Source organism: Cibotium barometz, chromosome 43 (genome assembly GCF_041138505.1).
Source record: "Cibotium barometz isolate CiBa-2024 chromosome 43, ASM4113850v1, whole genome shotgun sequence".
Lineage (NCBI taxonomy): Eukaryota > Viridiplantae > Streptophyta > Polypodiopsida > Cyatheales > Cibotiaceae > Cibotium > Cibotium barometz.
This window is the reverse complement of record NC_141088.1, coordinates 36,303,110-36,318,174: the sequence shown is the minus strand read 5'-3', so window position 1 is coordinate 36,318,174 and position 15,065 is coordinate 36,303,110. Positions and strand designations below refer to the sequence as shown.

General features: G+C 40.5%; 1 protein-coding gene across 3 annotated transcripts in view; it reads left to right on the top strand.

The window, feature by feature from the left end:
* The first annotated feature begins 9,645 nt into the window (after positions 1–9,645).
* LSD1 (LSD1 zinc finger family protein) overlaps positions 9,646–15,065 on the top strand; it is a 47,295-nt gene continuing 41,875 nt past the window's right edge. The window contains exons 1-2 of one of the 3 annotated variants that reach the window (XM_086781859.1): positions 9,649–10,114; positions 10,765–10,881. In XM_086781859.1, coding sequence (XP_086637985.1) covers positions 10,096–10,114; positions 10,765–10,881 — 136 coding nt within the window. In that variant the 5' untranslated portion in view covers positions 9,649–10,095. Of the gene's footprint in view, positions 10,115–10,764; positions 10,882–15,065 lie in introns of all 3 variants that reach the window. The other 2 variants (XM_086781860.1, XM_086781861.1) reach the window with 2 other exon arrangements.

The window sequence follows — 15,065 nt, the reverse complement described above, 5'->3', positions numbered from 1 at the left end:
AGTTATACCTTCGGGAGTTTTTGACGGGATCCTTGGAATGGATTGGCTCCATAAAAATCAAGCTGACATTCACTGTCATAATGGAACCATTTCCTTCTGTGACCTTCACAAAAACAAAGTTCGAGGAACCGGAATTTCAGGATCCCCAAGCCTGGAGAGTTAGTAAAGGCTTCTAAGTTACTAAAAGGGCTTAGAAAGAAGCAGCGCATTTATCTTGTCAAAATGAATCCGGTAGACTCAAAGTTAAAAGCTAAAGAACCTGAATGGTTAAGTGATTATGATGATTTATTCCCAACAGAGCTAACAGAGATGCCCCCAATTCGGGAAGTAGATCATGTGATAGAATTGACCCCCGGAGCTCAACCAGTAGCCTTGCGCACGTACAAAATGCCAGTTCCTGAAGCCATCGAACTCAAGGAACAGCTTACACAGCTGTTGGAACAAGGGTTTGTAAGACCCAATGTTTCACCTTGGGGTGCGCCACTTCTCTTTCAGAAAAAGAAAGATGGAACGCTAAGACTCTGTGTGGACTATAGAGGTCTCAATCAGTAGAATAAGTATCCTATCCCTAGAATTGATGAGCTTCTAGACAGGCTAAGTGGAGCCCAGATCTTCACAAAGATAGATCTCAAATCAGGGTATTATCAGATCAGGATTAATGAGCAAGATATCCCGAAGACAGCCCATCAATACTCAGTATGGGCATTATGAATTCACTGTCATGCCGTTTGGATTGACAAATGCCCCAGCTACATTCAATCGATTAATGCAAGACATTCTCAAAGAATACTTGGATGATTTTATTCTTGTTTTCTTTGATGCTATTCTGATTTACTCAAAGAATGCAGCTGACCGTGAAGCTGATGTCAGAAAAGTTCTTGAGATTCTAAGGAAGCACCAACTCTTTGCAAAAAAGAGCAAATGCACTTTCTCTGCCAACCATGTTGAATACTTGGGCTTTCTGGTATCCAAAGATGGAATTTCTCCCATTTTCGCAAAAGTCCAAGCAGTCATAGATTGGCCTGAACCCAAGACAGTGAAAGAAGTCAGAGGATTCTTGGGATTGACTAGTTGGTATAGAATTTTTATACCAAAGTATGCTCTCATAGCTTCCCCCCTGGTGATTAATCTTCTCAAGAAGAATATCCCGTTTCAATGGTCTACCAGGTGCCAGAGTTCTTTTGAGATAAGCTGAACACCGCCTTGGTAACCCGTTCTGAAGCTGCCAGATTTCTCTCTACCCTTTGAGGTAGTAAAATTGATGCCAGTGGTTTTGCCCTGGGAGGTGCACTCATGCAGTGGCCTATGAATCCCGAAAACTCAGAACGCATGAGAGGAATTATGTTGTCCACGACCTAGAACTACTTTCAGTAGTATATGCCCTGAAGTTGTGGAGACATTACCAAGATTCACTTTGATGACAGATCATCAGAGCTTAAAGTGGATCTTCACTCAAAAGGATCTGAACTTGCACCAAAGAAGGTGGATGTAGACCCTGCAGGAGTTTGATTTTAAAATCAAGTACCGCCCAGGTAAAGAAAATGTGGTAGCAAATGCCCTCAGCAGAAAAGCCTCCTTGCTTGCAATTACTATATTGTCAAATCCTTTGATTATTAAAGTAAGAGAGAAGATCATGTAGGATAGATTCTTTGGCCCTATTGCTACCCTACTTATGCAGGAAAGCAAAACTCCACAGGAGTTGAACCGAGTTTTAGGGTACAGCCTGGATGATGGAATTATGTATTATAATCGAAGGCTATGCATTCCCAATGATGAGGGAACTAAGGGTCAAATTCTGAATGAAGCCCATGACAGCCTTATTGGAGGACATCCAGGTTTCATCAAAACCTACATGTCTGTGAAGAAAAGCTTCTTTTGGCCTGGTCTAAAAAAGGATGTGCTTAATCATGTACGTCAATGTCTGACTTGTCAGAAAGTCAAGGCTGAGAGAGTAAAAATGCCTGGGAAGTTACATCCATTAGACATCCCCCAGATGACGTGGAAATGCATCAGTATGGATTTTATTACTGGATTACCTTCAGTGCAATCAGGTTACAACTCCATCTTCGTGGTAGTTGATAGACTAACCAAAGTTGCCCATCTGATTCCAGAGTAAAAGAAACCTACACTGCAGTGGATGTGGCCACAGTGTTCCTCAAAGAAATCTTTAGATTGCATGGCCTACCCAGAAGAATAGTAAGTGATCGAGATCCCAAATTCACATCAAGATTCTGGACTGCATTTTTGGAAGCAGTAGGAACTGTCTTGGATCTCAGCACAGCTTGCCACCCCAAGACCGATGGTCAAACTAAAAGGGTGAACCAAGTAATCGAAGATATACTTCGGTCGTGCTTGGGCAGGAAACCCAAGAAGTGGCTAAGCTATCTGCACCTAGTCGAGTTAGCCTACAATGCTTCTTATCATCACAGAAGTATTAGGATGAGCCCTTTCAAAGCTTTGTATGGATAAGATTGCTTAACTTCATTAACTTAGTCCGACCCATTGATTAGGGTCGAGATATCCAGACAGATGCTTGATGACATGAAGTAGCATATGCAGTCAATTCGCAAAGATATAAAAGCTGCCCAGGATAGACAGAAGCAGTATGCAGATAAGAAAAGGACAGACAGAGAATTCGAAGAAGCAGATATGGTCTTCATTCGAGTACGTCCCAAAAGAAGTTCTCTATCTCTTGGGAAGTACAAGAAGTTATCCCCCAGATATTGTGGGCCATATCTGATTACAAAGAAAGTAGGTGACTTAGCCTACGAGCTTCTTCTGCCTCCTCATCTCTCAAAGTACATAATGTATTTCATGTCAGCCTTCTTAAAAAGTATATACCAAGCCTGAATCATGTGTTTGATGACGAAATCTTAACTTCTTCAACCCAAGGGCAGATGGAACTCCAACCTGAAGAAATCCTTGATGTTGAAGAAAAGGTTCTCAGGAATAGAATTCTGAGAGAATTATTGGTCAAATGGAAGTTCTATCCTTTTGAAGATGCCACCTGGGAGAAAGAAGCCGAATTGTTTACGAGATCACCCCTTGAGAACATCTCGCATTTTTCAAGTGGGAGAGAATGTAAGATTCCTCCCCAGCCTCTCAAGATATCCAGCATCTTCCCCTGTAATCAAATCCCTCTTCAGAAATATAAAAGATCTTGTTTCTACCTGTTTTGGCCTAGAGAGAGAAAATGTTCTAGAGAGAGATTATTGAGATTTTTAATATTTTTGGATGGAAAAATATCTCTTCTTATTAAAATAAGTTTCCCCGAAATAGAAGCTTAAAAAGATTTTCAGAAGGTGCATTAGAAATCAAGTATAATCTGTTCAAGAGGCCTTATCCTAGGGGTCCAGATTTTCTGAAAATTGTAAGTTAAGGTTTTGAGGGACCAATCAAATTCATCCAAATGTGTGGAGAAGATAAATAGAAGAAATAAAGAAAATCCCCCCAAAAATGAGTAAATACTCACACAAGATGAAGAGTGGACTAAGGACCAAAAGGAAATACTAAAAAAATGGATTTTTGACACCTCACAATGGGAGTTCCCCCCCTCCCCCCATGAAGGAGGCGCCTATTTCACATGTGTGGTGGAGTTTGAAATTATCAAAAATTGAGATATTTCATCTCTCCTCTCTCCTAATTCAAGTCTAGTTCCAAAAAGTAAGCTAAACTGACCTAAAAATGGTCAAAAATTGACCAAACTGATCTATAAAATTCTAGAATCAGTTTGCTTGGTTAGAAGCTCACTTTTTCCTATAAATAGAAGTCTCCCCCTTTGTTGAAGCTTAATAGTGCTTTATGCACTGTTACTCTACTCCTCCCAAGAGCCAAGAATAGTGAATTTCTTAATAATTCACTAGTTTTTTACCTTTCCCTCTTCTAAAGATTTGGTGGCCACTCTTGTTGCAAACAAGAGTAGATCCCTCAAACCATCAAGCCAAAGGAAAGCTCTTAGAATTCATGTAAGTTAGAAATCTTATATTTTTCTTTATTATTTTAATGGTTTTCTAATTTTTGTTTTGTTTGAAACGATAAATGGATGCTATGCCTTGTTGGAAAGGCTTTCCCCCTCTCTCATTCTTAAAATCAGCCCTTCTCTATCCTAGTTAAGTAATCTAATTATTGGAATTAAACTTTTCATATTGTTTCTTTATTAAAAAGTGAAAATTGATTAGTTTAGAGTGAGTGCTTAAAACCATTTGGGGATAATTTTTAAGTAATTTTAAGATAGAAAAATTTAAAAAATGGTCAGCCATACAAAGGAGGTTATGGTGAAATTTTCTAAAATTTTGTGAAATAAGTTTCATCTTTTATTATTCTAAAAGAATAATCCCTATCGTTTGTGTATTCTAAAAGTGTCATTTTCATTCTATGCATAGAAAAATGCATAGTAGAAATATATTTATTCTAAGTGTTATTTCCATTAGATATAAATTCTATGCATAGAAAGATGCATATTGGGTTTTTTTTAAATAAAAGAGTGATTTTCATAAGATATAAATTCTATGCATAGAAAGATGCATATTGGTTATTTTTTTATTATAAAAGAGTGATTTTCATTAGATATAAATTCTATGCATAGAAAGATGCATATTGGTTATTCTTTTTAATTACAAAAGTGCTACTTTGATCAATATTGATTTTTATGCATAAATAGATGCATAAAAGAATATTTTTTATTATAAAAGTGTTACTTTCATCAATATTGATTTTTATGCATAAATAGATGCATAAAAGAATATTTTTTTAATTATAAAAGTGTTACTTTCATCAAAATGGATTTTTATGCATAAGTAGATGCATAAAAGAATATTTTTTATTAGAAAAGTGTTACTTTCATCATTATTGATTTTTATGCATAAATAGATGCATAAAAGAATATATTTTTTTATTATAAAAGTGTTACTTTCATCAAAATATATTTTTATGCATAAATAGATGCATAAAAGAATATTTTTTATTATAAAAGTGTTACTTTTATCATTATTGATTTTTATGCATAAAATGATACATAAAAGAATTTTTTTATTATAAAAGTGTTACTTTCATCAAAATGGATTTTTATGCATAAATAGATGCATACAGCATTTTTATATCAAAATAAGAGTTCTCTTTAATCCTTGTTTAAATCCCATGAATATGGGTAAATAAATTAAGTAAATACTATGTGAAAAAAAATTTTACCGTTTCATATTCTCTAGGATGGTAATGAGAAAATTCAGAAAAACTATCGAAGTCGAAATTTTAGATAAATGACTAATTTATTCCTCATAGGAATTCGTGTTTAGTTTTGAATTCAGCAAAGTAGTAATTGAATTATTACTTTCGAGAAAGATAGATCAAGGAGAACCTTTCCAGACTCAAACCCTGAATCAAACTATGACCAAGACTTAACTCCTTTGTCAGTTTCAAGAATAGACGATGTGACCAGTTCAATAATCTACACTCAAATCACCCATTGAATCTGAAACTAAGTTGAGACCTTTGATTTAGATCTGAGGATCAAGAATTCAGAATTCGAGGAATTCTGCTTGGGAATTCAGACCTGTGATCTAGAAGTCTTGGGATACGAAATTAAGATATACTCATTGCATTCAAAAGAAAATCAAAATTGAAAACTTGCATAGAAAACCTGTTTTCTTACAGGACTGTCTTACGCCAGAATGCTGGAGGGAGCATTTGGTATATGTGTTTTCTAAGGGAAGTTCGGTTGCAACAGCTGGCGGGGAGTGTTCAAAGGACGGCTCACGCGGCAAAAACGTGCCTAGGTCTTGACCAGCCTGAGTATGGTGTAAAATGGTGTGCTTCCGGTACGATGGGCGAGAGCCGACGAAGCGGTCCCTGAGTGAAGTGCCAGGACACCTAAGGAGGATCCTGGAGGGTTCTGACCAGGCGATGCACGGGCTCACGGTGTCGAGGACACCCATGCGTATGTCATGGAAGATATATATGTAAGATGACGAGAAACTTAATGTAATCTGTTTTACTAGATCTCGTTGGCTGACCTGTTGGTCTCAACGGAGAGTCTAGAGATACTGTTTTGTGAGAAACAAGGATTGAATGGAAATTTTGAGTTGTGATATCTGTACCCAGTAATTGTTTGTCAATGGATTGTTTTATAAATTAAAGTTTAAAGAGGAGTGTGTGAGTATCTGCATTCTAAAGCAAAAGTTAAGAAAGGCTTTCAATTATGGGTGGGTGAGTACTTGTCTGGTTCTACTATTCCAGTGGTTGGGCGGTGGCTAACCCATGGGCCGGATGGGGTTAGGCTAGAATCAGTAGAGTTTTAATAATAAAATTGATTAATAAGATTATGCTTAGAACTCGAATAGTTAAATAATAACCTGAAGACTTCTCAAATGAATAGATCAATGGCTGTGCCTAATTCAACTAGGAAAAAAGCGTTGATTCCTTCAAGTTAAGTCTATTATAGTTTCCCTTCTATCTGGTTTATTCAGATGAAGGTTAGATCAGTCTTGACTTCGTTAGAAAAATTCGTTAAGAAATTCAAAATGGTGGAATCGTCCCCGCTTTCCGGGCATGGGAATTTTTCCCAGTTTTGGTTTTCGGAATGACCACCAGCTTAGTCCCTGGACATTCGAGGGCGAGGCCCCGAGTGAGAAACCCTGCCTCGCGCAAGAGGAAGCTACTTCCGCTGCCACCATCCGGGAATCCGGTGCGCTGAGGGGGCAGTGGGATCTCACACTTCTTGATGCCTTTTTGCTGCTCACCTTCTTGTACCACCATCCTTCTTGATGAGGATGTGAATGGCTTATGATAGTGAGAGAGAAAAAGAAAAGGGGATTGAAGGGGAACTTAGCCTTTGCAAGGCTCTGATACCATGTCAAAATTATGGGGAGTATGCACAACGAAAGCAATAGTTGATGGCAAGATAGAGCAACATATATGCGAGAGAGCAAGAACACAAGATCTATAGAAAGCTTCTATATTACCTTCTATTTCAGCCACTATAGAAAGCTTCTATATTACCTTCTATTTCAGCCACTCCAAAGTTGGCTTAACCTTCACCTTCAAGTGTTGTGTTACTTGTGTTACAAAAAGTGAAGCCTCCTACCCTTTATATAGGGTTCACTAAGGGCTAGGGTTGGGCCAACCCTAGATCCCTTTTCCACCTACATACCCACTTTATTTGGGGTGTGTTCACACCTACATGACCTCTTTCTCTCACCCTGACCCACTCTATAGCTTTAGCTTGTCTAATTAGCTATAGCCCCAATAGATACTCTTTCTACAGTAATAGAGAAAGCCTTGCTTCTTAGCCATGCACTTCTCACTATAACTCAACAGAACTTTCTATGTGTAATCAAGTCCATCAAGACAGGTCTAGAAGCCAAAATGAATTGTATGATGAGGAATATAAAACATTATATCGGCTATGAAGACTTCAACTTTCATTTCTCATAAGCTAAACAAACAAAGAAGGACCACATGCATCTCATTAGTTGTAAGAATTGCAAAAAGAAAACAAAAAATTCTAAACTTTGAAGAATTTTAACTTTGCTTCCTAAAAAGGAAATTAGCATGCTCCCTCTCATTAATATGGTAACCCTACATAGACACACTTCTAAATGCAACTAATCATGGCTACACAACCCTTGCTCCAACCTTAATAGAGCTTTTTAATGAGTTTGCTAAGGCCTTCCCATACCCCTCCCCCCTCTCTCTCTCTCTCTCTCTCTCTCTCTCTCTCTCTCGTGCATGAGTGACAAGAAATTGTAGATGTATGTGCATGTGTTTATGGGTCCCGTGATGTGTGCGTGTGTAGGTTTTTAAGTGTATTGCGTATTTGCACATGTGTGTGGGTGTTTATGGATGTGTGTAGGTTCTCAAGTGTATTGCATATTTGCACATGTGTGTGGGTGTTTTATAAACAAGCATGGAACGATCACATTGAATGAACTTTACTTGGTGAGTACGTCAAAGTTTTAATCTTAATTTGTTCAAACCCTTGTATTATGCTATTTTTTAATTATTTTGGAGCCGAGTGGAGTAGACGAAGAGATTTTGAACAAGGTGCTCATAGTAATATTTCCCACTAGCATATTAGCTACATTGTTTCTTATTACTCCTATTTCTTGGAAAAATATCATAGCTTCAGAAGTTGTGGATAACTACTAGAAATCTTTTAAAGATCCCAAAAACGCGCTATTCTAAACATTATGAATTTTTGTTGTGGATTGTTGTAAACTTTGAAAGTGAATTCTAGTTCTTATAAGCATTTCATGAAAAGGGGCAATGCTAGAGAATGCCATGCCATAAAGATAGGGCCCTTTATCTCAAATGCATAAGGTTTCAAAAATAAGGATAAGGTCTACACTCCATCAAAACATGTCATTATAATTCTCTTCATTGGAATCCCTTTACGGTTAACATTAATTCTCTATAAGGGCGATTCTTCATTGCAATCCCTTTATAGCTCTAGAGATATAAAGGGATTACAATTACTACCCCTATTCAGACTACTGGAGATATCAATTAATTAGTGCCCAATTAATAGTATTGAGGTTAAACCTTAATAGTACTAAGGCTGCTCTCTATGCTACCCCACTCCCTCCCTCCCTCTCTCCATGTTTCTATCTACTTTGCCCCACACCCTCCCTCGCTCTCTGCTTAGCACCACACCCTCCCTCACTCTTTGCACATAGCCCCACCCCCCCCATGGCCCCTCTATTCTCTCTCTCTCCTCGTTGGCGCAAGCTGTCTAGTAGACTGGGAAGAACAAAAGAAAAAGAAAATAAAATTATTTGCGCGAATACTCTAAAAGCGTCTTTTTGTCTAAGGTCCCATCAAAAATTTTTAAATCTTTTATCTAAAGTCTTTTGCCGAAGGTCCCATCACTTTGCTCCTTTGTAACTAATTAATTAATAGTAAACCATCATTTTGGTGCCATAATAATATTAGCTAAAATGGCTTTGATGTCATCCAGTCTTGGAGAGGAGAATGGTCTCATCAACACACACACACACACACACACACACACACACACACACACATAGAGTCTCTCTCTGTCTCTCTAATATTAGCTAAAATCATATCTACCTTTTATTTAAATTGTAATGGCTTTGATGTCATCCAGTCTTGGAGAGGAGAATGGTCTCATCAACACACACACACACACACACACACACACACAGAGTCTCTCTCTATCTCTCTATCATGATTAAAAGCAACTCCTTGTGAGGATATATTGTATGCCTTTACATTTAAAAATGGATAAATTAAGTATATTCTTTACAAATGAGGCTTTTTGGGAGTGCAAATAGAATAGCTCAAGAGTGGTGCCTAATTTGTATGCACAAAGCATAGTTTCCACTTGCTACTCTAATTGGTCTACCTACTCTTTGAACCCATATATATATATATATAGAGAGAGAGAGAGAGAGAGATTACAGAGTCTTGTGACCCTTTCTCCTTCCGTCCCTATTAATATTTTCTATCTATATATTGATGATAAATTATCGGTCTCTTGTGGAGAGCGCGCTTGTGACCCTTTCTTCCCAACCCCCCTTGCGCTCTCTCTCTCTCTCTCTCTCATGCAAATAGACATGTCTCGTGACACTTTTCTCTCTCTCCACACACACATACCTCTCTTGCATACATTGTGGCTCTCTCTCTCTCTCTCTCTCTCTCTCTCTCTCTCATACTAACCGCGGTCACGGAGAGCAGTCATAGGTCGTACTGACCGCGGTAGCGTGAGGGTTTATGTAACCATGGTTAGCAATCTTCTCTATTACAGAACGTCAGGAGCACTCTTCCATAGAGCCACATCGCTTTTCTCGATTACAGAACGTCAGGAGCACTCTTGCTCTCCATAGCTACAGCCATATTAGTACGCTGCGACTTCTCATTTGCTGTTCCTTAACCGTCGCCGTCGCCGTCGCCATCGCCGTGGCTGATTGCTTGCTCAATTGTTTTAAAACAATAAGCCGGGATTGCCTGTGGAAGTTAGCGTTTCAGAAAGGACTAATCTAGGGTTTCATCAAGGCCTGCGGGAAGCTAAGGTCTCTTTTGGGAAACTGCAGAAGGAGAGCAGCGTGTCGATCAGCAGCGTTGTTGGCCTCTCAGCCCCAAATGGCACCTCCCCCCCCTGGTAAGGACGGAAAATTTTATGTCTGTTGGTGTTTTATTGCTGTAATAAATTAGTTTACTTTGCCTCAGCTACATTTCTGACCTTCCCCCCTATCACAACTTGACAGGCCTATCACAATTGTAACATCATCTGGGTTAACTACGCGGTGTGCTCGCTGTTTGTTTAGTGAAACTCCCCTTTTGTGTAAGGTCTGGGACCCCCATAACGTAGTTGACGACATCATAACATCACACTGTAGTTGACACTGTCTCCCATATGCCGGCAGACACATCTCAATACTATAAGGACCGGCATTGCATAAATACTCTGGACATTTGGGTCTTTACAAACAATCCTTTGCCTGTTGGTCGGGCATGGGCTTTGATGGGCGAGATTGCCTGTTTAAGCTGTACAGGCTGCAAGATTCCCATAAAGATAAAAGGGTAGTATGGAAACACACCCTTAAGGTTTAGATCTGCATGAATGTAGATAGTAAAAGAAATGGGGTAACTCTAATTGAAGTGGATTTGGTGTGCATGCTTGAGGTGGAGTAGTTGAGTGTTTGCTGAGTACCCTTCTCTAGGTGTTTTTGTTTGTCCACTTACTTTGTCTGTCCTGTCATGTTGCTTACTTGCATCAATCATTGTCTAAAGAGTCGTTAGTTCATTCAGGAGGAACACCAGGACAGCTTGTATGCAATGGCTGCAGAACACTTCTTGTCTTTCCTCAAGGAGCTGCTAATGTACGCTGCGCGTTGTGTAGCACTGTAACTGCGGTCCCTGCCCCAGGTCATTTCTAACTTCTTCTTCACATATGAAGGATACTTTTTCTAGGTTGATAATAAGGAGATTGTTTCGATGTGCCACATAATAGTCCTTCTGTGCTCAAGCTGCTATAAAGGCTCTTGTATGAGTATTTTCTCTAAATCTAATTGTAAAGCAATCTGTAAAAGCCATTTGAAGTTTACCAACACTGGTTTACTATTTGCAATTTTAGCTTCCTAAATAGTTGGACACAGTGATGAATGTGCATGCTATGCTATAAGTCAACCCTTTCAGTTAGTTGTAGACCACAGTCTCAGAGCATGGTAGGCACATTGATACACTCTCATGTTTGGCTTGTGCTGCTTACAGTTTTGTTATGGATTGTATTTGTCTGACCACAAATTGCCCCATTGCTTGTTAAGGGACTAGATAGGCTGCTGATGCCTACACTATTTTCAGGGCATCCATATTTCATCTCCTGCCAGAAAACAGCGAAACATTTTTTTCTTTAAGGTTAAAGTAATTAAGATGTAGGGACCTTACTCTCTTAAGAGTTTGATCAATGGTGTCCTTCATGGCGGCAACAACTGTGACCATCTACAAGTGGCGACCACTAATAGTTAGTCCCAGGACCCAATCTCTTGCTGGAAGATACCCTCCCATTACAAGACTCGGAGGATTGTAATTCGAAGGCGCATTCAAGGCTTGGACGGACCATTACAAAGGAGGTCTCACCAGCCATCCAAGCTCTTACCAGTGCACATTAAGTATGGTCCAAATTGGAAAAGGCCCTAGAATAACTCAAGTCTCATATGCGATGAGGAAATCTATCATCCATCAAAGAGTAGCACAGTTACATAGTCTTTTGATAATTTCCGAACCCTAATCCTTTGAACCAATGGGTGCATCCAACTTTGTCTGGGACATTTGACGATGAATCGCTCAAAGGACCTCCTCTACCGTGTCACGCCCGCACTTGGATGCCACGTGGACATATTTGTACAGCAGGTGCAGGTCCTGGAGTGGTAACTGGTCCCTTGTGAGCCCTAGTCCATGTCATGTGCACCCATGCACTGTGGTACATGGTGACACACTAGCTCATCAACAGTGCAAGAATCATGTACAGAAGTAGTACCTTTTAGGATTTATTTGTTGCATGCCGTGACCCCTTTGTGAGCCTAGTCCAAGTCCAGGACATGTCAAGCACGAGCTACATAGGTGAGTCTCCTAGCCTTAGGGTGTCAGGTTAGTCCTCTTAACCCATTGTGGAGAATTCAGCAAGTGTTCATCATTCAGGAGCATGTAAATGTCAACCATAGCAGTAGATGCATGTAGGACATATAGTACATTGCACATTGAAAGGGGGCCAGCGTTAAGGCCAGCCCCAAGGTGGGATAGCCTTGTAAGGGAGTAAGCCAACTCCCTAGCCACCTTTGAAGACAATGCAAGAGGCCTTATGGCTTGTGCAGGCTGTCGGCCAAGTCCATGTAGACTTGGGGCTCTGTCGGCCAGGTCAGGCAGCCAGCCGATGAGCCAACCAGCCATCCGACTCAGTTCAATTAATGCTAGTCATGAGCATAATACTGCAGTCGACTGGCATTTAGTGCCAGTTGTGGCCAATTTCTACTAGCCGACAGGTTGTAGGGGCAGCTGACCTGCACCCTAGAGTCATATAAATAGGCAAGGCATATTCAGTCCCAAAAACATCAGTCAGAAATCAGAGATTAACATCAGAAGTCAAGCATGTATGCTTAGGCTTGTGTCTGTGCATAATTACAGCCCTACTTGTGCTCTCAGCCCAAGGCAAAGAAGCTCAGTCTCTTCAAGAGTTTTCAGCACACCTTTCCTCGGAGTCGGGCCAGTGTATTTCTCTCGAAGATAGCTTCAAAGTCGCCTAAAGCTTATGCACAGTTTTGCCCAGCGACGAGCGTTTGGTCGCTTTGTCCTTGCGTTTGTGGCAGTTGGTCCGTCAGTTTGTTTGCTCTGTCTTGTGGACACAATTTAGCTTGTTTACAGTTCTCCAGAAGAAGAAATAAAGGAAATACTCTTGCTTGCAAGGGGGGCCCTTTTGTGGGTGATTCGGGACCCCATCTGGTGTCGTCTCTACTTTCAGATTCATGTATGGTGTTTTAAAGGATTGCTAAAGACTCACTAAACTCATGTTTAAAGAAAGGCTTGTTGTTTCACACGGTCCTAGCTCAATGCATGCTACATTGGTATCAGAGCTTGGGACGTGATTCAACCAGGCAACCTAGGGTGAGGGCATCTGTTGGATGGTAAAGCTGAGCTGAGATCAGGAAAAACCATTGAAGACACCACTAAAGAAGAAAAACTAGTCGAAGAAATGCTTCCGCAAAAAGAAGACGAAGATACCTAGAAGCTAAAGGAGCAGATAAGGCAACTCCAGATTAGACTTGAAAGAGTGCAGATGGAAAAAAAACTGGCAGAATTACAGGCAACCTTGGCCCAACAGGAGACACCTAAAGAGCAAAGTTCCTCAATGGAACAATGATGTCGATGGATGACTGAAAAGGAAGAGTGAGACCGTGAAGTAAGACTAGCCAAACAGCTGGCAGAGCATAGTTGCATCCAAACTACGTTTGGATGTAATCCAAACGTTCCAAACGTTTGGAAACGTAGTGAATGTGCACTTTTGATTTTATAGGTTAAAAAAATGGACACAAGTCAACGTCTTTTTTTTTTTGGGCTTTTCCTTACGTGCATGTGGCAGCCTCTGTGCGGCGCTCAAGTCTTCTCCTGCGGGTGTCTCTATGCAGCGCTTAAGTCTCTCTCTCTCTCTCTCTCTCTCTCCATCTCGCAAAATTGAAACTAAAGGTTGTATAGTATTAGTAAGTGCTCTAATGTTCATTGATGAATCTTCAAACTTTATATTTTAAAATTTTATAAGTAAACTATAAATTTTGTATATTTATATATCGGGGACAGCGTTCACTACGTTTGGAGTCTTTTCAGCACGTTTTCCAAACGTTTTAAACATATCGTTCACTACGTTTGGAACCACCTTGTGGTGGCAGAGAAAGCCAAACGCAAGGCCAAAGAGGAGCGATTGCGGGCGGAGCTCCATGCGAAGGCATACCACGAGCAACAGGCCCGAGAAGACTTGAGGGACCAGTTCCAACAGGCACTCTAGACTCTGGTAACTTCTTTCCATCCTATTCAATCCTCCACAACCCCAGACATAGCCTCGACAACAGTTATCCGTGCCTCACCGAACTTCACCAAGTACGACCATTCAGTTGTGACTCAGTTTATTCACAACTTTGTTGCCCACTTTCCTCTTTCAAAAATCACAGAAACCCAAGACAAAGTCCATCTGGCGGCGGTTCCACACCTCACTGGTGATGCAGTCACTTGGTGGCAACATTGGTCCCATTTGCATATAGAGCCTTACACTGGCTTATTGGACTATGATGGGGACACCTTTGTGTCTGATTTGAAGACCAGGTTTCTCCCTCCGCAGTACATGACAAATCTAGAAGATGAGTTCTACAAACTCACTTAGAACGGTTCCCTTACGCTCACTTACTCCAACAAGGTGATCACATTAGCTCAACAATTGGGAAAGTTCGAGGAGGAGAAGCTCAAGCAGTTCATTTGGGGATTGGATCCAGACATTTGGTTCCTCGTTCAAAATTTTGAACCTCAGACATATGACAGGGCTTTGACTCTTGCACAGAATCATGAGATGATGCTCAATGGAGGCAAGCCTAAGACTGCTCCAGTCACTCCCAAACCTCAGCAGACGTAGACCAATCAACAGAACCAGGCGTCTACCCAGCAGTCAGGTAAGGGGGCTCCCAACAATAACAACAACAACAAGGATCAAAAGAAGAAGGGCCAGAATAGCTCCGAGAAGGAGCGACAAGATGAACCTAAGAAGACCCCTGAAGAAAAGATCAAGGAGGGCCTTATTGGAGGATTCCTGCAGTTAGATGAGAAGAACGATGCTTCAAAGAGAACTGTTGTTTTTTTTGCCATCACACGGGACATGCCAAGAGGGGTTGTACAAATGACAGTGGAAAAGAGCAAACAAGTAACCTCTCCACGGGCTACCGCCACAGCTGTACCACCCCCTCCACCCCCACCCTCAACCACCAATGTTGTTCTGCTTTTGCCTGCTTTTGCCCGCTTTGAATGCGGTACCTGCAGTGGTATTCAATGATAAGCAGGAGGGTGGAGTTGAGGAG